The sequence below is a fragment of the Mesocricetus auratus genome, unplaced genomic scaffold, assembly GCF_017639785.1.
Source record: "Mesocricetus auratus isolate SY011 unplaced genomic scaffold, BCM_Maur_2.0 Super-Scaffold_100025, whole genome shotgun sequence".
Classification (NCBI taxonomy): domain Eukaryota; kingdom Metazoa; phylum Chordata; class Mammalia; order Rodentia; family Cricetidae; genus Mesocricetus; species Mesocricetus auratus.
In genome coordinates this window covers 9019817-9045164 of record NW_024429206.1, presented here as the reverse complement: position 1 = coordinate 9045164, position 25348 = coordinate 9019817, and the positions used below count along the sequence as shown (strand labels likewise).

The 25348-nt window shown below is 48.3% G+C and overlaps 1 protein-coding gene across 2 annotated transcripts in view; it reads right to left on the bottom strand.

Moving 5' to 3' along the window:
* Ksr2 (kinase suppressor of ras 2) overlaps positions 1–25348 on the bottom strand; it is a 352893-nt gene that overhangs the window by 53713 nt on the left and 273832 nt on the right. For both annotated transcript variants that reach the window (XM_013119781.3, XM_013119782.3), the window contains exons 11-14: positions 19263–19304; positions 18683–18755; positions 14449–14497; positions 12023–12390 (exon numbers count right to left, since the gene is read on the bottom strand). In XM_013119781.3, the coding sequence (XP_012975235.1) occupies positions 12023–12390; positions 14449–14497; positions 18683–18755; positions 19263–19304 (532 nt within the window). The remainder of the gene's footprint in view (positions 1–12022; positions 12391–14448; positions 14498–18682; positions 18756–19262; positions 19305–25348) is intronic.

The following is a 25348-nucleotide window of genomic DNA, read 5'->3' as shown; positions in this document are numbered from 1 at the left end:
GCCAAGTGACTAATCTAAGGTCATACAGCACGTTACCGGTGCTAGAACACTCATCCAGTACAACTGGCTGCATCTCCAACATTCAGTCTGTGACGGCACGGTACGAGGCTTGTGCATTTCTGTCACTGTACGACCTCCAAGGTAGCATTAGTGGAAGTGGCTCAAATGAATGGATGCTGAAACTGGCCTTGTGTGTGGTCAGTTCTAAGCTCTGGGGTACACATCATGGTCCATTTCATCCTCATCTCAATGTATGGGGATGGGACTATTATCTCCCCTTGTACAGACAGGAAAACTGAAACCCAAGAACCCTGAATAAATACCAGAATGAAAGACAAACTTACAAACAACTGTCCACAAACATTTCTCTGTGTGGGGTGACTGGATGGTCACCAATTGTTTCCTGGTGGCCCACAAGGCCAGCCACTGGAGGACACGTAGAGGCTCAGCTTGGATGGATAAGAGCTTGTAATTCTCCTCAATTTTCCACATGGGGGTAAATTCCCAAGAATTTGACCCTATACCCAAGATTTATAAAAGAGGCTGGTGACAGGGGCTACTAGGCCTGCCTTGGAGGACTGGGAAGAGTAGCCTCTCCAAAAGAACATGCAAACAAAGAATTCTGTCTTTGAGATGACTCAGGATGTGGGACAGCCAAAGAGTCAAGGCTCAGACTGTGGACTCAGAGCGTCTAGGTCACACACTCTGGCTTAGCCTTCTCCATCGAATGTCCTTTGATGAGCCACCTCTCCCCTCTGAGGCCACTGGAATGACTGTAAGAGCCTAAGGATACAAAGCCCACACAGTACAACGCCCAGTGTCTAGTGGCCACTCAACAAACAAATGGTCTTTTTAATGAATTTTCCATCCAAGCCTTGCTTCCTGTCTCAAAGAACTGAGCCAAGCTATCATTTCCCTCCCTTATTCTGAAAGGAAAATGGTAGTGGAACATCAAAGACTGGTTCTAATGTCAATACCGCTCGGTTCCCAGAGAGGACACCTTGTCATCGCATTTTCACTGACCCTTCACCAGATTCTTGCCCACCAGGAACTGCTCCTAGGAATGCCCTACGTCCTCTGATGACACTCCCTGTCTACACTGAGACAGCCTCAGTGTTCAATGGTTGGGAGGGCAAAGAGATCTACCCCCGTGTGACCTATGACCCCTCCTGGAAATGGACCTTTTACATCTGAGGCCACAGGTGGAGTTGTGTCATATCAGATGTTACACTGTCACACATGGCAGGAAGTTTGTAGACGGTGGCACCAATGACTAACCTGATGCTAATCCTGCCAGTGACCCGAAGGATGCTTTTTCAGTTGTGCCTTGTCTGCCCTTCCGATCCCAGGCCCTAGAACCATGAACCGCTTCCCTGCCGGATGGCTGACCGTTCCGGGGTCCCAGATGACCCTGCCCCTGCTTCCTCCAGCTCCCTGGGGCCCCATGATGAAGCACTTTTCAAAGTCTCTTCTGCCCGTGCCTGGGTCTTTTCAAGAGGCTACTGCTTCTCTAAGGCGAGGTTCCACCCTGCCATATTCTCATCGCTTGAAAGGATCCTTGAACGCTGGTTGAAAAGACAGCTCCTGGGGGCGGGGCTGGTGCAATGGTTCAGGGGGTAGAGGTACCTGCTGCTAAGCCTAATAAGGTACATTTAATCCCTGGGACTCACATGATGGAAGGAGAGGACTAGCCAGTAGGTTGTCCCCTGATCCCCACACATGCACCTGCCGTCCTAGCACTGAGGGGCTTGAGGCAGGAGGGTGCAAGACAGTCTCAGTCACACATGCAGCAATCCAAATCCCCAGGTCCAATCACTGACCTGCTGGACCAGGACTTCTGGGTGGAGAAGGATACAGAGACAGCAGTCAGTTTGTGGAAACCTTCCAGGGCAGTGGTTCTCAACTTCTGGGTCCCGACCCCCTTGGGGGTTGACTGACCATTTTACAGGGGTTGCCTTAGACCAGTGAAAACATAGATGTTTACATTCTGATTCACAGCAGTGACAAATTGCTGTTATAGAGTAGCAACAAAAATAATTTTATGGCTGGGGGTCACCACAACTATATAAAGGTCACAGCATTGGGAAGGTTGAGAGCCACTGTCCTAGGCATTCTGACATACATTCACAGGCTCTAATATCTCCAACATAGGTGGTTCCTAGTTTTATGCCACTATTTCATAGCCATTTATGGACAGAAGCTTACAGGCCAGTTCAACATGGTCCCCTGCCAGTCTCAGAGGGAACACAGACTCAGTACCTCCACCCCAACTCTCCTGACCCCACACTGAGGGCATCTAGCAATCTCTTTGCCACTGAGGGACACTAATACCTATGGGGCAAGGCGTCCCCGATAATCCACACCATTCTCTTCTCTCCCCTCTTCCCATCACACCACAGGGCCAAACACTAGTAACCATGCTGCCCACGGGCAGAAAGGGTTTCAGCACAAAGGAGAAAAAACACCCCCCTTCTCACCTTCCTATGTACACTCATAATCACTGAGTGCCTATTTCAGATCTGAAAATACCCAGCCAGATGATCTGACTGTCTGTCTGTCTTCCCTCCATCCCTGACTCCCCTACCTAACCTAGGTCCCACTTCCAACTGGAAGACTGATGGTCTGGGTGCATATATTAATACGACTATTGATTTTTTTCTTGTCAGTCATGATCAGGATTTATCTATCCCCATGGCTCCCATTGATCCAGAGGAACAGAATCGCAGTGGTCAATCCATCCTCATACTCGCCATGACAAACAGTCAATATCTATTTATTATTTGATATATGGGCTTAATTATCTTAAACACAATCAGATGGGACCAAAGCAAAAAATTGAGCAGGGACCAGGCAATAGGAACTGGGTTGGGAAGACATCAAATTTGGGAGCCCATGAGCTCTAAAAGCAGAGGAAACATAGTCTGATTAGGGCTTTGGTTCCAATCAAACAGGTTCCAGTTCTCAAGTTCCGGGCTTGCCTGATGCCCTTGAGAAAAATTATAATTAAAAGCCAATTCCCTGCCATCTGATCAACCTTCATGCAGATACTGGCTGCTGTTGTTTCCTCGGCTAAAGTAAGTCCCATTCACCCCACCTCCACTCCTATTTGCAGACAAGGGAACAGATGAAGGGCAGGAGCCTCGGAGAACGTTAATTCCAGGTTTGCCTCTCTCCACGAAGCCCTCTACCACAAACTCCCCCATCATTGTTTAACTACTGCCTGTCAGCAGTGCAAAGGAAACTATCCCTGAGCTCTCTGGAACACACACGAAGGGCCTGATGGTGCCCACGCTTGCCTTCAAAACATGGGAAGGCATCAGGCTATTTTTAACTCTGGGAAATAGTGAAAGTTGTTGAAAACACTTGTGATTCCAGAAGATGCCAGATCTCTGCTGCTTTTCCCCAAACCAAGGCAGGCCAACCAGTTTTCAGAAGCCAGGGAATTCAAAGATGCAAGCATGCCTGCTAATTTCTGATTAGGGCTAACAAGGACTGCCCACACCATGATGGGAGGAGAGAAACGCACCACATATCCTACCGGGAGGGCTCATGAGATGATGAGGATGCCCCCGAACGTGCTCTCTAATAAGTCAACTAGACTGCATCACCTCTTAGGTTATATCCTCACATGGCTTCCCTTTCATCTTTAAAGAGAAACTCAAATGCCTTAGCCACCCCCCTCACCAGGTTCTTTAAGATATATGGCCAATTTCTCCAGCTTCTTCCATGCCCCCCATCCACTCCAGTCCAGGACTCCTGGAGTATCTGGGGTCTTTGCTCATTTCAGCCCTTCTATTGGGAATAACACTACTCTGTGTGTGTGTGTGTGTGTGTGTGTGTTTGCGAGAGCACAGGGGCCATAGGTCACATGTCTTTCCCCAATTGCTCTCCAGCTTGTTTATAATAAGGCAGGGTCTCTCTCTGAACCTGGAGCTCACTGACTGGCCACACTGAAGTTGGATTTCTCTCCTAGACTCCCGGGACTCTTCCTGTTTGCCTCATCAACACTGGGTTCACAGGCACATGCCACCACAGCTGGCTTTTATATGGGTGCTAGGGATTGAACTCATGTCCTCTGACAGTCCAATAACACTGCTTAACTACACAGTTGGCAGTTACTTGGTCGAGTAACAGGCCAGCTCTGGGTCCCTCATGGCGCAGATCATAACAACACTGGAGGCTCAGCCAGTGAATTCCATCTATGAATCCCAAGGGAGCACAGGCATCCCTGTCACTAGTCCCAGCTTCAAGCACAGAAATCTGCATATAATATATGTTTGGGGCAAATGTCCTCAAGTCACCTGGCCCTGTACTGCATTCTATCAGTGTGAAATTATTATCAGTGTCAATATTTCTTTCTATCACCATTATTTCTCCTCCATCCTTCACCCCAACCCCCGAGTCCATACTCTATTTTCTATACATTGCCACCCCTCAGAAACCCAAATCAAATAGTTCCACCCCATCACGCTTTCCCAGAGGCACTAGCTAGGAACATACGTATTTTTTAATTGTTACTCATTAATCTGACAACTACCTGAAAATGGCATGATGGACACAATGGGGACTGAGGATACAGAGACAAACCAAATAGCTGAGACCCTGGTCCTCTCACGGCTACGTTCTACGGTGGGGAATGCGGCTGCAGTTGAGAAAGTCAAAAGGTAAGCAAACCAAAATCAAGCAACAAAACTATGCTCTGTGGCGACAAGAGTCCAGATAAGGACAAAGCAGAAGGGAGCCTGCGCGGCGGCCGTGACTTTAGATTACTTTCCTGACAACCCACGCTTCTGGTTGCTCCCACTCCCCAGACAGCTGTCTCCTGGGTCCTCTACAGGATGAGCCATCTCCATCAGTCCGCAGCAGGTGTTTCAGCCTTTGTCCCCAGGTGACCTTTCTCGGCTCCCTCGATGGCCTCAGCTACTGAAGCCCATGGCTTCAATCGCCACGGCCACCCAGATGACTCACGCAAGGTTATTTCTAGCTCCAAGCTCCCTGCTCAGCTGGAGACCAGTGGATACAGCCTATCACTCCACACCTCCCCATGGATGGCCCTGAGCTCAGGGGTGAGAAGCCACCCAGCCAAGGGACCAGCAAGGGGCAAAGGTTAGACAGGAAGCTGAGTCCTCAAACCCTGGCCATCATCATGTGTCATTCAATAAGCACCAAGTACTTGATGTTTGTGGTGCCAAAAAAGATACGCTACCTCTCCCAAGTGCTACTATCCTTGTGATCCTTATCACGACTACGTCATCAAGGTACACCTGTGTGTGACTTGACTCTGAAATGTCCCCACACACCCAGGGTCTGAAGGCCCACTCAGCTCCCGGCTTGTGCTGCCATTTTGAAAGGAAGATTATGGAATCTAAAAGCTGGTGCCTGGCTGGAGGAAGCAGAACACTAGAAGTGGGTCTTTAAAGGTTGGCCCTGCCTCACTTCCTGCTACCTTTCCCTGCTTCTTGGATGCCACAATTGAGGGGGCAGTCTCGCGCAGCTCAGGCTTCTGACCCTGTTCATAGGGCACAGCCGGCCCTCCATGATGGACTGAAACCATCTGAAATAATGAACAAGCAAGGAGCTTCCCCCTCCACACTGTTTAATAAATAAACAAATATGACTCATCCAAAGATACAGCACATCCCTAGCTGCAGAAGTCATACTGTCTTTTTGCATGGAATGTCTCTTCTTTCTCCTTCCTTTCTTCCCCCCTTTCCACCCTCTCTTTCCTTCTTTCTTGTAGTTGGTACTAGGAACTGAAACTTTGTGGATGTTACATGTTTAGCCCCAACTCTCTTCATTGTCTAGTTTGTATTTTTAATTTGCAAGAAGGCTTTACTGGGTTATCTAGATTGCCCTTGACCTTGCTCTGAGGCCAAGCAGACTTTGATCTTACGGTCCTCCTGCCTCAGCCTCCTGCAAGCTGGGGTGATGTGTATGTGGGGCTCACAGGACAACTTGCAGGAGTTGGTTCTTCTACCATGTGGGCTGCAGGGATAAAGCTTAGGTTGTCAAGCTTGGTGGCAGGCACCTTTACACACTGAGCCATCTGCTTGGCCCAGGGATTTCTAATTACTATCCCTATCTTCCAAGAGATATGAATGCCACAGCCATTTTATAAATGAAGAAACTACTACAAGAGGGAAGGGAGGAAAGATATGTATATGGAACAGATCAAAGAAAAGTGTGCCTTGAGTGCATTCGTTGTTCATTATAAACCACAAGATGCCAACCAGGGTACTTGTCAACAGAACTTTCTAGAAAGGAAGAGAGGTAGCAGTGTTTATGCTAGGACTGGAGGGCTGACCATGGAGTGACAGTCTAGGAATGAAGGAGAGCTAAACTAGGAACCAGGTAGTGATAACCTTCACAGGCTCACTCCCAGCGACCTCCATTATCTCCCCTCTGGGAACACAGCTATTGCTGAGCCTCTCTTGCCACTGGATAAGGCTAAGTGCTTCAGGATGAGCCAACGGCATAAGTACAGAGGGACATGGGGTGCTTGTAGGCCTATGGAAGCCCCTAATGTGACCCATTGTGATTTTTTCCCTCTTCCCTCCGCTAGATGAAGAGACCTCTGACCCTAGGGTATGATGGACCAAGAGTGGAAGATGGTATGCTCCATCCCTCCACACACAGACAAAAGCCATCTGGATCACTTTTAGATCCCAAACTCCCAGGCGGTATTCTTGGTACTCTTATATGCTGTTAAGAAGAAACTCACATCGAGCCACTTCATTTTTCTGTTTTGCTATGGGTTTTTTCTTCTGTGTGCATGCATGCCTCTGGGGTGGTGGGGGGGCAGAAATCAACTTCAGGAAGGTGTTCTACATTCTTAGTAGGCTGGATCTTTCACTGGCCTGAAGCTTACAACTTAGTTTAGACTGCTTGGCCAGTGAGCCCCAGGGGCCCTCCCATCTCTGCCTCTCCAGTGCTGGAATAATCAGTACATCTGGCACTTTCACACGGATCCTGCAGCTCAAACTCAGGCATTCACACTACCTAGTAAGCCCCCTTCGCCACCTCGCCCTCGAGAATTTCCTATTTTAAGTCTTACCTGTTGGAGCAGCTACCATGATCCTGGCCAACATAAAGTGTGACTTCGTACCTATTTTGGCAAAGACCGTCCCCCCCACACACACACATACATCATACATGTGGTTCTCTCTGGCTGTGTGTATTATGTGTGGAGTTGTTCTTTATCTGGTCTGTATTTACAACAACCAACGAGTTATCTCCTAGGCAGTAAGACAAAATGTTTCAGAAGTGACGGCAGCTGTCACGCACATGAATCCAGCATCTTGGAGATGTGAGGGAGCAGTGACCAGAAAGAAGCCAGATCCTCAGCCAGGCAGAGTCCTCGACTGATCACATGACTGTTGACAGCCAGGCATAAGCAAACATACACAAGAGGATGCTAATCTACTGGCCCTAATAATGACAGACATTTATAGCGCCTTCCTTCACAAAAGTCCTTCATGGCACACAATTAAAGGCAGCCGCAGACAAAAAGTCTTTTCAGCTGAGACTCATAAAAGGAAAAGCTATTCAGCCTTCCTAAGCACTAAAGCAAGCCAAAGCCATTGGATGGTGTGTGTGTGTGTGTGTGTGTGTGTGTGTGTGTGTGTGTGTGTGTGTGGTGGGAGTAAGGGGTGCAACATCTTCATGGCTCAGGCCCCCATTTGTGGCATGTTATATTTAAGACAATCAAACTGGTCTGAAGAAAGAAAACAAGCTTGAAAGACACAAGGCCCTCAAGCTACAGGAGGAAAAAAAGCAAGACGAAATCTCATCTGAGCACAAGCGAACTGTCCCCATGTGAGGCTGTGGCCCTGTTTGCCTGTCTGTCAGATCTGGCAATGTGGTATGATTGGATTTGGAAGCTTAAGAAACAGGAGATTTGGGGTTGGACATGAATAATCTGTGGATGAACCCCTGTTGCTTATTGGATTTAGAACACTGCAAATGAGGTCCCTGGGATTTCCCTGATTCCAAGTCACCCTCACAGGACTGAGAAGTCATCTCCAGACTCTGGAATCTGGGGACAGGACTGGTGACATGTGTACCAAATGAGACATTTTAAAAACTCCTCCTGAGGACACACACACCGAGCCCTTCCACCAATGTTCACAAAGCACTCAGATTTCTTGTTTCCTTTTACCACCATCCCTGCAAGGTGTCCTAAGTGCAGAGGAAGCCTGGGTCATTTCCCTGGGTGCCCACGAAGGTGGGAAATGTCAAGTCAGCCTCCAATATGGTACCCGAGCTGCTCTTCTCTGACAGCCACTGCTCTGTAACGGGGAGTTTAGACACGCTGACTCAGCCGAGTGCAAGAAGAGACAGTGGCCAGGCCTGTAGGGGTTCCCAGAGCAGTGACACAGCCACTGTGGTTTCTCCAACTCCACGCTCTTGTCCAGAGCCTGGCATCTTTTAACCCTTTCCTGGCTCTCTCCCTTTTTCATCGCTCCCCGCTTCCTGTCTCAGAGCCTTTGCACCTGCTGGACCCCCACCTGGGCCATGTCCCCTCTGCCTTTCTGCTAATGATGTCTCCTCAATCTTAGCTCAATGTTACTTTGTCTAAGAATGACCCCCAGAGTGATCTAGGCCCTAGTCCCTGGAGATGCCAACTGCTACGTCAGATGGCAGAAGGGGACTTTACAGGTAAGTACTATGTGATCTGGGTGGGCCCTAAATGCGACTGTCCCATCACATGAGAAGCCAAAGGAGGTCTGGCCAAAGCAGTTGACATAACCATGGAGACAAGATGCCCCATGACTGCTGGTCTTAAGATGAAAGAAGAAGCTAGAAGCCATGGTGGGAAACGCAAAAAGCTGGATCCGGTCTTCCAGAGCGTGCCTCCGTGTCAGTTTAGTGAGCGCCACTGAAGCCTTCATAACCGTAAGGGAGCAAGGATGTGCTGCCTGACGCCACACAGTCAGGGTAACTTGCTAGGAATGGAATAGTTTAGAGGGATCTGTACCTGAGTGGCCTTGCTTCCTCAGCAGGGGTGTGAGGCCCAGACACACCACTTTAGGAAGCTGCTGCTGCAAGGCTGTTCGGCATCACAAACAGCCCACTCCCAGAGATCCCAAGTATTTTGTCAGAGTTAGGACAAACACCTGCTTCAGCCCACAGATGTAGAAACTGAGGCTCGGGGAACCCTGCAGCTGGGCTGAAGGATGTGTGTACTGTCAATCAAGCCTTTCAATACTGGCCCTTCGCTGCCATTTGGCGTTTTCAACATGAACAATTGTGCAGGCTGCCGACTGCTTGGCAGCAATCCCATAATGACCCAATCATGAAATAATCTAGCCGTCCAGATTCGAATTGTTTGTGGCTATAGTGACTGGATAACTGGCTAGTTAATATTTCATTTCCTGGGAGCCAAGCATATGGTTTTACAAGGAAACCAAGCTCCAAAATACTTGTTAGCCCTGATGATAATTACTAGGTAATTGGCTAGAACACACCATTGTGGATTTATCCAGAATATGCCAGGCAATTATCTGGTCATATGCTCCCTGTAAAAATAAAACCGAGGTCCCCCAAATTGTTCTAGTCAGTTGGCTAGCATCCAAAAATCAAGCATAAACAGCCAGTCATACGAATGCAAGTGATTAATCAAATTACTCAGGTATCTGGTTGCAAATAGAACGTTCAGATGGGTACTCTGAAGGACCAACAAGTAGATGGAGCTAAATAGGGGACACACCAAGCTTTCCCCATGATAGATATGTAAAAACGCAATTATCAGGGGATAAATGCTGCCTTCTTCAGAACTCATCTGGTGTCCTAACACAAAACACTAGACACTTCAGAGACCAATTATACGTCTCTAAGCCGCCAGGGATATTTTTTTTTAATCGCGGTGCCAGGCAAAGACTGGGTGCTTTGTGAAATCTGTGGGTTGTTATGGCACATGGGGTGGGGGCCCAGAGTTCTGTCACAGAATAGAGGGGCTGCAGCGCAGCTGGGCTTGAGGGATGAGCAGTACATTTTCACAATGGTTACTCATTTTCTGAATCTGCTCATGGGGTCCATACATGTGCAATGAGCCACTCTTTGGGAAAGGGGAAGGGGAGGACAGAAGGAATGGGTCCCTGAGATCCATGGGTCACTAGACTTGTATATCTCAAGTGAGAGGCTCCTAACTTCCTGGAGAGAGAAGCTGCTTCCTGATGAGAGAGAAGCACAGTGTGCAGAGAGGGTCTCGGAAGAGGGCTGTAAAAAACGGCCATCTATCATCCTCTCCCTGAAGTCGGCCACTCCAAGGGCAAACGTTTTGAAGTTGAACTGTTTTGAACTGAGACCCCCCCCCCGCTGCTAGGATACCTACTGACTAGCAGACGGGTAAAGATAGGCATCTACAAGTGACCAGATCCTCAATGCTGCCAGCAGACCACAGCCACCCGGTGGAGTCGTGCCACAGAACAGGACTCAACCCAGGACAGAGGGAAGTCACTGAGCTACAGAGGAGTTAGTCCTTTACTCTATCAAGCGTCTGTAGCCTGCTCCCTGACTTGATGACTTGAGAGCCACTTCTATCATGGGTAGGCATGACAGCCCCTGCTTGCACACTAGTTTGAGGAGAGGCAAAGACCTCTACCGCCATCCCCACGTTTTCAGGCACTTGTCATTTGATACACAAGCCCCCGCTGTCCCATCATTTGCACATCCCACGATGACTTGATAATTTTCCTGCCACCCCGGGGCAAATAAACAAACTCAAGGGCACAGACTGCAAATACACCACCTCTTCTGAACCTGTGGCCTTCTCCAATACTGTCCACGATGCAGGACTAACTCATAGTGAGATTCTACTGCTTGAATTGTGTCCTAGAAGCAGATGACTCCATTTGGCATCCTAGGCCACACCCAGAATTCCAAAGCTGTAGCCAGTTCCAACTAATACAATAATGGAGGATTTGAAACAAGTCGATGAACGGTTCACAGCCTTTCAGCCTCACCCCATGCTACTTTGCTTTCCCAGCAATTCACCACCACCTGCCATTTTCTGGGATGTGTGTCTACATTTGTGTGTTTGTGCGTGCATGTATGCATGTGCATGTATGCATGTAGGTCAGAGGGCAACCTTGGCTGTCACTTCTCAGGCTGCCTGTCTTGTTTTTTTGACACATGGTCTCTCACTGGGACTTGAGACTCTCTGAGTAGGCTAGGCCGACTCACCAGCCAGCCCCAGGAATCCTCCTGTCCCTTGCTGTCCCCACATTTGGATTATAAACAGGCATCAACACACCTAGATATTTCTTATCTATATCATGGGACCAGACTCAGGTAGTGACTGGCCCATCTCCCCAGTTTTTTGTTTTGTTTTTTTGCATGTATATGAGTTCATGTGCTTATGGGTGCTCACGTACATGAGCTTACATGTGTGTGAAGGCCAAGGTCTTATATCAATGTCATCTGACATTTTTTAAGGTTGACCTTTATTAACTGCCCTCCCCCTACCCCCAGACCCGTGCAGTCCATGAATGCTGGACACTCAGAACAATGGCAGCAACAGCCACATGCACATTCTGTAAAACACCGAGAACCACAATCATAGCCATTCACACCTCAGACAAAACTATGGGGTAGATCTGGCCTGCCACTTGGGTTTATAAATAAAGTTTTATTGCAACCCTGCCATGCAAACTCATCCACATATCATCTATGGCTGCTTTTGTGTGACAGTGGTGGAACCAGCTTGCTAAGACAGACCCTGTGCAGCCTTCGAGGCTGATTTACATATCCCACTGGGCCTGTGGCACAAGCTGGCTGACCCATTATGTCTAAAGCAATCTGCTTGTTTTATGTAAAGAGAGACAGGAGTCAGAGACGCACCCATGCAGAGTACAGTCAGGCATGGCTTTTCTGGGTCCTAATGCAGTGTTCTTTCCAAATACTGCTAACGCTTAAAGGGAGTTTAAAAGATGGTGAGTGAACCATGGTCGGAAGACCTGAAGACCTATTAGCTTGAACCAAGACCTGAGAAGCCCCCATGGGAGAGGGAGCCGGGACTGACCTGGTGATGATGGCCAGGTGGGGCGGGCTCATGCAGGCTCCCATGAAGAGCACCACATTCTCATGTCTGGTCTGCCTGTAGGCCATCACTTCCCGCTTAAAAGCCTTGAGCTGGTCCTCGTTGTCCCTCTCGATGTCAATCAACCGGATGGCCACCTCGCCATGCCAGCGTCCGTGGTACACCTGCCCGAAGCGACCCTTCCCGATGAGCTCGCCAATCTCTAGCTGCTCAAAGGGGATGTCCCATTCCTGAAGAAAGATGCTGGTCTGGCTGGCCTTGCGTGGGAAGCTCCGGGCTGAGAGGAGGGACAGGTTCATCTCCTCAAAGTCATCTTCAGACTCCTCTGCTTCATCGTGGCCCTCTTCATTCTGTGGCCAGAGGGGAGAGAGGTCAGAGCCATGGCCACCCCAGCTCCTCCCTCCCTAGGAGCCTGTTGGGTGCCATGTGTGCTGTGGAGGTCGGGACACACTCCATATTTAAATATGTAGACACAGCTGTTTTCCAGTTACCTTTGAATTAGACACCAACCCCAACAAGGACTTAAAGGAGAGTCAAGGAGGTCCCACTGCCTTGTGCTAAGAGAGGAGAAATGCCCAGGGGACCAGCTGTTCTAGTTTGGTGGGACTGTGAAGTTTTCACAGTGAAAAGTGACATGTCCCAGGACACCTCAATCCTGGACAAACAGGGATGTTGATCACCCTGGGAGGTCCTCGCTCTCTTGCTCTGGATCAAAGCCAAGCAGAGGGACAGCTTAGCTTCAGGTTTCTGGGTCCCTGCTATCCGGCACCATTCCTGTTCCACCACACTGGTTTTGACTTGCCTGACAGTATGTGTATGCAAGGAACAGCAGGCTAAAAGATGGGCATTCCGTGTGTCTCTTCATGTGACATGGGACAACCTTCAGCATATCAGGATGGACTGCCTGTCAGCCCCCTCCAGGGAATTCAGAATTGATTCAGATATTGGCAGGGGTCATAGTTCCAAGCTCTATGGCTCATTTAAGACCAGGTGGCAGGCAGACATCAGAGCAGACAGCTGAGACCATGTGCTGAACACTCAGACCCAGTGAGCGGGCCTCTGGCCGTGTGACCTTAGGAAAATGGGTCCACCTCTCTGGGCTTTCCTTATCTCCCTATAAAGTTGATGTAAGATGAGAATTTTCTCCAAGGAGTGGTATGAAGTTTTAAATGAGGGGATGAGTTCTGAAGTTCCCACTGCTGCCTATATCAAACAGCTGCTGGGATGCTGAAGAAAAATGCAGATTCTCAGGCCTCATCTGGATCTACTGAGTTGAAACATCAGCAGATCTGCACTGAGACTTTTTTTTTGGTTTTTTCGAGACATGGTTTCTCTGTATTGTTTTGAAGGCTGTCCTGGAACTCACTCTGTAGACCAGGCTGGCCTCGAACTCACAGAGATCTACCTACCTCTGCCTCCCAAGTGCTGGGATTAAAGGCGTGCGCCACCAATGCCCAGCTGCACTGAGACCTTTTTAAACACACGACTCTTGGGGTTAGTTGGGATTCATCAAGGGAGAATGCACAGGACTTAGGGATATCTAGGCTCAGGGGTGTCTCACCTATTAGACTCTTTTATAACACGCAAGGGAAGAGCAAACGCCAGACCCTGTGAGAAGCCCTGGAGGCCCTGGTAAGATGACCTCAGAAAGTGACCTCTTCACTGGACCCAAAGTGTATGAGCTGTCTGTCTGTAACACTGAGGGAAATCAACGCAGGAAACGGCAGCTCCCAAGATCAGTTCTAGGTGACTGCTTCTGTCTCAGAATGGGATGTGGGCCTCTTCTGTCTCAGAATGTGATGTGGGCCTCTTCTGTCTCAGAATGGGATGTGGGCCTCTTCTGTCTCAGAATGGGATGTGGGCCTCTTCTGTCTCAGAATGGGATGTGGGCCTCTTCTGTCTCAGAATGGGATGTGGCCTCTTTCCCAAAGCCCTGCTTCTAGGTCTTTTAGCTTAGGGCACACAGTAGGGCCGAGATGGCAGACCCAGTGGCCATTTCCGGGACGTTTCCTTACTTCCTTAGCACAGATGGGAGGAAAACCTAGAACTTTCTCACTGCGTTGCCAAGCCAGCATCCTTGGGACTCCTACCTGCTGCTGTATGTTATTTCAAAGGCAGCGGGGCACATCCCCCTTCCAAAGTCCTCCAGCCCTGAGCTAATTTTTTACCTAAAAATGCAAATCACAGGCCAATTTCTATCCAACTGTCTCTGCTAGGATGAACACAGTGGAACGGCCCATTAGGTTCGATGCCTGGAGGAGCCACAGCTCCTTAATTGTCCTAGAGTGAGAACATCCATCAAACAACCTCTGCACCCCACCTCCCTACCCTCCTCCCTCTGTCATCAATGACATCGGGCAGGTTGCCAACCTCTAGCCAAAGCCACCTTTCCTGTCTCCAATTCTTACCTCTGAGGTTGGTTCCACTTCAATCTGAAGTAATGGATTTCCTTCCAAGCTGTAAATCAGAGAAAGAAAAACACCCGTGACCCTTACAACTCTGAATTTAGGGTGCGCCCCACTCAGGAGTCCAAAATGGCACACTGTGGCCACAAAACCTTCATCTCCCCCTGTCATTTCAACACTTGGGTCTGAAACAATGCACTGGTGAGCAGAGGAAGAGCTGACGAGACCATTATCTTAAAAGAAATCCCCTGGTTTGCTCAGGGCTCACTTTCCTTTATGGCTTTCGCTTCAACTGGTAAAACAACCTCTTCTTTTTAAGCGGGCAAAAACATCACAGGAGAACAACCCCTCCAAGGCCTAACTGTAACACCAGGAAAGAATAAATCACATTTCCAACTTCAGCTTCAGAATCTCCTAGGAGAGTCTTTAAAAATAAAAGATTTAGCTGGGCGGTGGTGGCACATGCCTTTAATCCCAGCACTCGGGAGGCAGAGGCAGGCGGATCTCGGTGAGTTCGAGGCCAGGCTGGACCGACAGCCTCGAAAACAATACAGAGAAACCCTGTCTCGTAAAACCAAAAAAAAAAAAAAGAAGATTTAGTTTCATTATTAATTATGTGTCTGTGTGGAGGTGTGTGCACATACTTGTGGTACCTATCAAAGTCAGATGGCACTCATACCCAGGACTTGGAGGTACAATGGTTTTGAGCCACCCGGGATGGTTGTTTTGTTGTTGTTTTGTTTTGTTTAACTTTAGTTATCTGGGAAGCTCATGGGAGTTCCACTGAGAAATGTTTCCAATAGATTGGCCTGCTGACAAGTCTGTGGGATATTTTCTTGATTAATGATTGATGTGGGAGGACCCAGCCCACTGTGGGAGGTGCCATCCCCTAGGCAGATGGTCCTGAGTTGTGTAGAAAAGGAAACAGAGCAAACCATGGGAAGTAAGGCAGTAGGCAGACCCTCCATGGCCTCTGCATCCGCTCCTGCCTCCAGGTTCCTGCCTCACTTCCCTCGGTGACAGTGTGTGACCTGAGAGCTGTAAGCTGACGTGAACTCTTTCTACCACGAGTTGACTTTAGCTGTGGTGTTCATCATTGCGGCAGAAATAAGACTAGCACACTACTCAGCGCTGGTGCTGGGAACCAAACTCAGGCTCCCTGCAAGAGCTTGGCAAGGGCTCTCAGGTGCTGAGCCATCTCTTCAGTCCTGGTAATATCAACGCATTTGTCTATTCATTCATTCATTCATTCATTCATTCATCTAGAATTCTGCACCAGGCATGTCTTTAAAAGGAGACTAGAGTAAGAGGAGGCTCCATGGCTCCTGCCATAAAGGGAAGCCTTATCTACAACCGAAAGAACCAACTGTAGATAGATGCAGGGGAGAGCTGAAAGCAACAAGGTAGACAGTTTCCAGTGAACTAAATAAGTACTGGGGTGTTGTGGGAATTCCCAGAAAAGAGACTCACTGGGCACATTTGGGAGTTCATGGCTGTCATGGTCTAAATAAGAGTGACCCCCATAGGCTCATACATTTGAATGCTTAATTGCTAGAGAGTGGTACTATTTGAAAGGATTAGGAGGTGTGGCCTCATTGAAAGAAGTATGTCCCTGAGGGAGGCTTTGAGGTTTCAAAGGCCCACACCAAACCCAGTCAGTCAGTCTGTCTGTCTGTCTGTCTGTCCGTCCGTCCATCTGGCCTTCCTGTCGTCTCCCACCCCCATCCCCCACCCCCACCACCTGTGGATCGGAGTGTAGTTCTCAGCTACTTCTCCAGCGTCATGCCTGCCACGCCTGCCGCCATGCTTTCCAACCTGATGATAACCAGCTGACCCTCTGAAACTGTAAGGAAGCCCCTGATTAAATGCTTTCTTTTGTAAGACTTGCCTTGGCCACGGGGTCTCTTCACAGCAATAGATTACTGACTAAGACAATGGTGTTGGAGTTTAACTTGGCGGATCTCATGGAATCGAGATCTGTGTAAGGAAAACAGGGGCTTTGCTGGGTGGGAAGACACAGGTGTGTGTTTGTGTCAAGCATACAAATCTCAAAAGCTACAGTCGCGTTCTAGGCATGAGTGAGCAACGCAAGGGGTGATGGGATGTGCGGTAGAACTCGTCCTGAGTGGTGTGAGCACACTAAGGGCATTAGGGATGCGCTGTTGTGTGCTGATGATATAATTGGCTATGTACTGAGGGTGAGGGCACTGTCGAATGCGCAGTTTTGTGGTGGGGATGTGGGGTATAGTAAGTGTTTACAGGGGTGCTTGGAAGAAGCTTTTGACACTTAAGGATGTGTGTTTATGGGGTGCAGTGGGAGCAGAGCAGCTTGACTACAGACTGCACACAACACTCAGAAGAGGCAGGACAAAGCCTTCTCCAGGGAAACAGTGTCTTCTTTATATTTCTCCAATGGAAGTTTAGCAACTCCCTTACCCACCCTATTGTGGGAGGAGTTTCTCATACAGCCCCCCAGATCTCAGGGAGCTAAGTAAAGGACCCTGCGACTAAGCTAAACAGGAGGAGGGTCATTGTGTTAGTCAATTATTTATGGGGTAGCCCTAGGAAGTGAGATGAAAGTCCCCAGGAACAGTGAAGAAAACAGGACAACACAAGAGTCCCTCTCCTTGCCTAATCACAGCCCAGCCCTTTCTGTTTCAAGGTGAAACTCCAGTTGCCAGGGTTACTCAATGACTTCCCGCTGCAGTCTCCCTGCCCATTACTCCTCACACATTTAAACAGATCGCGAGCAGCTCCCCGAACCGCCACGGTGACCCTGACTATCGTTAATAACTTGGAGTTCATCTTGTACAAAGCGTGGAGCTGGTTTCTGAGCAGCAGAGAACCGACCCAGAGAGCTAGGTCAGCAAAGTGCCTGCCGGCAACACACTGCTCCTTTGATTTTAGAGATGTACCGTGTTCGCACTTAGTGGAGTCCTGAAGCAGGTCAAGTGGGATAGAGCCATTAGGGAGGCCAAAGGAAAAGGGAAGCAGGCAAAATTGAGAGTTGTAAACTCATGTCACATCCCAACATGCCCCAAACTTTGGGCACAGGCACAAAAGGGAAGGAGGGTGACTTCTCTGGTTGTCTAAGCAATGGGTCATGCGGGGGGAGGGGTGCATACACCAAGACATTTGTGTTTGCGGCCACATTGTTTACTGCAGGGAGATCTGAATTCCACGTGAGTATGACACTCTATAGTCAATAAGAGCCCAGAATCCCAGGGGAAAATCAGTATCCCTGCATTAAAGATAAAACAAGATTGTAAGGATCATAACTGCCTTTGTCATGAATCACAGATACATGAACAGGATGCGAAAGCACACTAAGACATTCTAGCACCATGAAATTCCAAGGGGCGAGTTTCTCTTCCTTATTCACTGAATATTCGAAATCATCCCAAATTAGCTTCTGCTCATTTTACGGTGGTATAAATAACAGAGGCTAGCAGGCTCTTTCTGTAAGGGGCCAGAGAGTCCATATTATTGACTTTGGGGAGCCATATGTTCCCTTGCCACCACTCCACCCTCCTGCCGTATGGAGAAGGCAGCCAGTCAAGGCCCTGCGAATACACTAGCATGGTGATGTTTCAATAAAACTTTACTTAAAAAAAACAAGTGACAGATGGGATTTGTCTGACAGGCTAGAGTTTGTTGATCCCAGGTGAAAACTATATGTTTCCTGTTTTTTTTTTTTTCTTTTTCTTTCTTTCACCCTGTCCCCAGGACCAGGAGTTGAATCTACACCCACACAACCAAATACATCGTCAGTCTGTTTTAGATGGTTAGATTTTGAGACCGGGCCTTAATTAAGTTGCCCCAACTGGCTTTTGAACTTGTAATGCTTTTGTTTTGACCTCCCAAGCATCTGGAATGCCAGGCAGATGCCACTAGGCTCAGCTTAAAGGACGCTGTTTACAAAGGGAGACCATGCTATAAACTAAAGTCTAGCTGTTGCCTGGGACAACATGTCTGGAATCATGAGGCGGGCACTGTGAGGTACCGGTGTGACCTCTAGAAACTGTAGCTGCCACGGAGGACCAGAGCCACAGGAAGAGCTGGCTTGTGGGCACTAACGTTGCCTCGTATCACTTCCCTCTCAGTTTGGGGTGCCGGCCCCCTTCTATTGAGTCATGTCCTGTGTCTTTCTGTCCTTCAGGTCTGAGGAAAAGTGACAGCAGAGGAACCAAGAAGGCTGGAGGTACTGAAGCTTGGGGTAGGGGATGAGGTCACTTACATTGTATTTGAGGTGACAGGATGCAGGATGACTTGGGGTGCCCTGGTGGGCGTCTCTGGTACAGGCACCACATCTGAGAGGCAGAGGGCAGATACTCAGAGATCAAATCTAGAACCCATAACCCTCACCCCCCAAGAAACACAGCAGCCAGCAGCTCTACCCTGTGTTATGGATTCCTTTTCCTTTGCCTCACCCACTGAGATGGACCAGCCTTCTAGAGATCCTGTATAACATCCTCACCACCAAAGGGGCTAGACAGGATGCCCAAGCATCCACTGCCATCCCTGAATCTTCCTCACTCCTGAGTCTCCTTTGGGTCAAGGGGACCACTCAGTTCACATCTCTGTCCAGTTCAGGTCCTTTTGACTTGCTGGACCTCCTGGCCTCCTGGGCCTCTACCATGCTGGGTGTATCCCTAGGTCCCTTGGTGCTCTTGGAATCTCCTACCCTCACCTTCTCTTCCATGTCCAGATGTTATCCTGGAGTATGGAGACCCCACTAGTCTCCTCTCTGCTCTTACCTCTTTCCACCAGCCCCAGCAACCCCTGCTCCTCAGAGGGCTAGTCCCCAGGACACTCACCTGGGAAGATGAACTGCTGCTTATATTTGTAGTAGTGGGAAGCTTGCAAAAAACAGAAAACACCAGTGTGAGTACCACCCAAGAGTCGCCTTGTTGGGTACCAAGTCTCATTCCTGTTGTCACTGCATAGTCACTCTCTGTCCACCCCCAGAGTGCCCACGCTTCAGCAGACACCCTGAATTATAAGGGAGTAGGAATATGTGGGACCCAACCATTTAACATTTCACAGCCCCTAAAATCAGGCCACACCCTCTCAGAGGCACAGTGACACACACTTCTCTCTCTCTCTCTCTTTCTCTCTCATACACACACACCCCACCACCACCACCACAAAATTATAATCCAAAATAATCTTTGTTTTTACAAGCAAAGAATACTTTTTGCTTTTATGCAAATTTTCAGCATCAAACTTTGCATTGAATTATTTTCTTTCTACTGTGATAAAGTGGCAATAATTGTAGTGACTCCCAACAGCACTAACAGATCCCTTTATAGCAGTGATTCTCAACCTGTGAGCTGCAACTCCTTTGGGGTTCACATATCAGGCATCCTGCATTATCAGATATTTACATTGCAATTCATAACAGTAGCAAAACTACAGTTACAGAGTAGAAACAAAATAATCTTATGGTTGGGGGTGGGGGTGGAGAGGTAGGGTGTCACTACAACATTAAAGGGTCACAGTGTTAGGAAGGTTCACAACCATTGCTCTATAGTCTGGAGGCTGGAACAGGAAAACATGTCTTGAAAAGTCATGAACAAGGTGTATATATGGTTTGGGCTCCCTGGAGACTCCAATCCAAGTCTTTGGGGCAGGTGGTTTACCTTTCCCAGCAAGCATGGGCCACAGAGAGTCCAACCCTAGCACTGCTCAGCTCCCCAGCAATTCTCCCCAGTCTCAGCTTTGTTCTGACATCACTTCCTGCTGGCCTCCTTGCCTGCCCCCTATGGGACTGAATTTAGCATAATCCAGGATAATCTGTGCTCCTCAAAGTCTGTGATTTATTCCCAACTGCCCCCATGCTTTTGTCACAGCAGTTACAGGCTTGGGGATTAGGGTGTGAACATCTTTCTCCTGTCTTTTTTGCTTTTTCAGAGAGCAGGCTTTCCCCCACTTACCATAAGCATGGATAATCTCTAGGCTTAGCAAGAGTAATTATACAAAATATGTTTCCTGAACCCCACCTGTTATTGTCTTACAACTTACTCTACATCTGGTCAAGGTTTCTAATTTTCTGGTTGCACAGGTCAGACAGCTTTACATCCCCCCCACCACAATAATAAGTTCAGTGGTTGGCAGAGATGGGGTCATATACATGCTACTGCAGAATCCAGTACCAGAAGCAACTTGACTACCTTCAGAGATGGGGACTGCTCACCGCCACTTGACTCCTCCCTGTGAGGACCCAGGGCTTGGATCTGGAGTCTAGAAGTTGATTCCTTAGCACGGTTTGCTCTGTTTATGTCCCTTGTAAAATCCAAGCAGACCTCTCCATGTCTGTGTCCACACACAAAATGGGGACAATACTAGTCCCAGGTCCATGATTCTGGGACCATCACTCCTCGAAAGTGTACAGTGGGTTCTGAGTGGGGACAGCTGGGGCCTTGGCTCTTCTTCATCCGCAGATACAACTGATCCGGGGTGAGAAAAAAAATTCTCTAACAAACTATACCTGTGCCAACCATGTGTATATTTTTTTCTGGTGGTGAGTCCCTCAGCAATACATGAAAATTGTCTATACGGCTTTCACTCAGTGCTTGGTATTGCATGAAAGCACATGGGAGAATGCATGGAGACTGCATGCATGTTCCACAAGGACATGAGCATCCTTGGACTGTGATAGTCATGAGACTCCAGGAGCCCTAGATCTGTGGGATGAATGCATTAGCAGGTGGTGAAAAAAAGGATTCCCAGATCTCTTAACTAACAGACAAGAATGATTTAGAACCAAGAGACAGCAGACAGCTTCAAGTGCTAAAAGTTTGTTGCTGGGGGGTGGGGGTGGGAGTGGGATGGGGGGTGGGGGGATGGGGAGCAAATGAAACAGTCCCCTTGAGGCTGGAGTCAATTAAAAAAGCTCCTTCAGGACAGAAAGTAAATCCCAGCACCTCAGGAGCCCCAAGTCCCCACACATGTAGGTGGAAACCACTTTGAAGAGTGACTAAAATCATTGCTTTTTATCTAAGACGCCAAAGCATAAGCTCTTGGCTTAGCCCATTTCCTGATCTGGCATAGCCTTGGAATGCCACTGGGGTTATTTTGATTCTGGAGCACAGGTATGCAGTCTGGGAAACAGTTTATTCCAGGTCACAAAGTACAACTTCCACCTTCTCCCCCCACAAAAAAGGGAGCTCATGAGTTCAGGAGCCTTGTTGGTTACACAGTCCGGTGCAAATCTCACATGCAGCCATTTCTCAACAAAAGGCTAAAATTGTAAAATAAGAAACTATTACATCTCAGAGGGCCCAGATGTTCCCGACACCCAGTCCCACCAAGCTCTGACTACAGTGAGGGACTCAACCCATAGTAAAGGTGGGATGATTGCCAAGCTCTTTTCAAGAAACAGGCCATGTGTTCAAGACTGGCCTAATAAATGTTGCTCAAGTCCTAACCTTGGAGAAGTGTGACTACATGACCTTACATGGCAAAGGGACTTTAAAGATGGATTTAAATTTAAAGATGGCTCTTGACATGGGCTATCCTGGGCTGTGTGGATGAGCCCAGTGTGATTGTAAAAGTCACTATGAGAGGGAAGTCAGAGGTCAAAGAGAGTCAATGAAAACAGGTTGTGTCAGTCAAGATTGCTATTGCTGTGATAAACACCATGACTAAAAACAACTTGGGGAGGGAAGGATTTATCTGGCTCACACTTCCACATCACTGTTCATCACTGAAGGAAGTCAGGACAGGAACTCAAGCATGGCAGGAGCCTGGAGGCAGGAGCTGATGCAGAGGCCATGGAGGGTGCTGCTTACTGGTTTGTTCCCCATGGCTGGCTCAGCCTGCTTTCTTATAGAACCCAGTTCCAGCACCACCCACAATGGGCTGGGCCCTCCCCCATTGATCACTAAGTGAGAAGGTGCCCTACAGCTGGATCTCATGGAAACATCTCTTCAGCTGAGACTCCTTTGTCTCTGATGACTCTAGCCTGTATCAAGTCCACACACAAAACCAGCCGGTACACAGTACAAAGGCCAGGTAGAATAATGAGGAATGAAGGGGTGCAAACACAGAAGCTGAGAGAAAGAAAGAAAATGCTTCTGGGGTAACCTGGGCTCACTGGGCCGTGGAGTTTTCTCCCCTATCAAGCCTGCTCAGGGCTTCTAATATTAGATGCTGCTGTGCTGTTTTGGGCTGTTCAGCTTGGGCTCACTTGTTACAGCGGCAGTGAGATTCCTACACTACAGAACTATGTCAGGCTGTTTGTGGCTCTACATCAAGTGGCACACACAGCGGGTGCTCAATATGTGCCTCTTAGGGACAGATGGCATCTGAAGGACAGAAAGACAACCTGAAGATGAGAAACGAGAGTCCTGGGAAGTCATTAGCTCATTCATTTATTCATTCAACAAACACTGTACTATCCCATAGATAGTAGCATTCACCAGTTTGGGGCATAAAAGAAATGACACTGTTGGGTTTCCTGTTCTTGTGGTGCTGGTGTATGGTTGGAGGGGATAGAGAGTGAGCACGTGAATGAACCCCCGTGATCGCACAGTGATGTGGAGCAGGAGGAAGGGAGGAGGTATTGTCTGACCCCGTGGGATCTTAGAAGTCCCACCAGCCCTTATAGGGTGACGTGACGGTTAATACAAACAGATCTGGCCAAAGTGCGCACAATAAATGACCGTGTATGGGGGAGACATCTATATAAAATGTGCCATGTGTATACACATACCACGAACCCCTCCCACACACACACCATGCACTCACACACACATACCATGAACCTACACACATACACCACACACACACTCCACACCACACTCCACACATACACATGCATACATACCATACATTCATGCACACATACCACACATATCATGCACACACACACTCCACACATACACATGCATACATACTAGACATTCATGCACACATACCACACATATCATGTACACACACACCACACATACACATACATACATGCCCCCACAATACACACATCACACAAACACCCCATACACACCACACATATACACAAACACCACACTAACACACACCATACATACCACACACACACACACACACACACACACAGAACCCAGAGAACAACGCAGAAGAAAGGGCAGAAAGAACTGAAAAGCCAGAGGGTGGAGAAGAGGCTGACACAATGTTGCCATTCGGATATGCTATTGCCATGGCAACCATGAAAACACAGTAGCAGTGGACACTTGCACAAGACTGGGCCCCAACTTTCCCCCACAGACAGAGGAGTTACCCGTGAAGCCCCTCTTTTCCTGAGAACCTGATGCCTGTGGGTGTTTGCTGGGGGAAGGATGCCATTTTCTCTGTTGATGTAGCCACTAGAGGACAACGTGGGAAGAAATGATTCAGAGGGAAATAAATGGGGATACTAGAGAATAAGAGGGGTGACTATACCAACCATTGTATATACACATGAAACTAAAAAGGAAAGGAAAAAGAAATCTTGCTATATCTACCAAAGGAAGACTCTTACTCTGCTTCTTCATTTTTAAGGCACTAGAAATTTCTATTTCCTGGAGTGGTGTACATGAGTGTAAGTGCATGAGTATATGTATGTGCATATAAGTGCATGAGTGTGTGTGTGTGTGGTACATGTACATATAAGTGAGAGTATGCGTGTGTGTGTGTGTGTGTGTGTGTGTGTGTATGTCCAAAGACAGAGGATATTTGGAGGCTCCACCCAGAAGCCCCTTCATGCCTCTTGCCATGGGGACATGATAGCCACTCAAAACAAAGCTGGGGTCTGAAACCAGATTCATCTATGCTCAGAGCAGCTCCTCACTGACCTACACTAGGCTTATCCACAGGGCAGGAAGTCTCAGGAAACGATGGAAAACAGTGGTCAATCCAATGGACCAGATGTGGTCACCAACACCCAGTCAGCACATGTCACACCTGGTTTAGTAACATCTCATTCCCATGTGCTCTGAGGTTACCAGGGACGTTAAATGGGCTATTAACCTCACAACCCCTTTTGGAAACCCCTGAATGTTGTCGATTAATCAATCCTAGCGATAAAGTTACATCCAAGCATTAGCTTACATAGCCTTAAGAACTCAACATCTTACAGCCAGCCACACTCCAAGCTCCATTCCCCATCTCCAGGAGCTCAGAATCAAGAGTGTGACAGAGAGCCAGAGCCTGTCATCCTGGGAGATTCTGCTAGGGCGGGGGGTGTCCTGACTGCGTTTCTGGAAGACTGCATTTTGTTTTCCCTGCCAGCATCACACTCATCACTTGCATTCACTTACTCACATCCGCTGCCATTGCATACATGACAGAAAGTAGGAAAGACACAAGCCCTCCGTGAGCCAGCTGTGGTAACACGCACTAATGACGCCAGCTCTCCAGAGGCAGAGAGGCAGGAGGATAGTGGAGAGCTTGTCCCAGAAAGAAACTCCTGAGTGTCTGCCTGCTGGTGGTGTCAAATGGCTCAACCACTGTGGGAGGAACCGCTCTTATGCTTTCCCTATGAACTAAATGCGTGGGCAAGGAAATGACACTCAGTCATACAGTGCTTGCCCACACACAAGGCCCTGGGTTCAGTCCCCAGCACCACAAACAACGAAGCTGAAACCTCTCTGCTCATTAGCAACAGCCAATAAGTCCTGGCAGATTTTATACATGCGGCGCATAAATATGTGAAAATGATTCACAAGAAACAGAAGGATAGTATACCAATTATTTTGCAGTTATCCTTTGCACTTAAAACCCACAATGAGCGTCTTTGCATTATGGGAAATCTCTGTGGAGTACTGAGTCCCTTCACATGGTGGCAGAGCATCCTTCCAGTGCATCTGGCCCTTCTCTTAATGGGCACATGACACAATTTCAGTCCTTCACTGTTGCAACAACTAGTGTCCTTACACACAGGTCC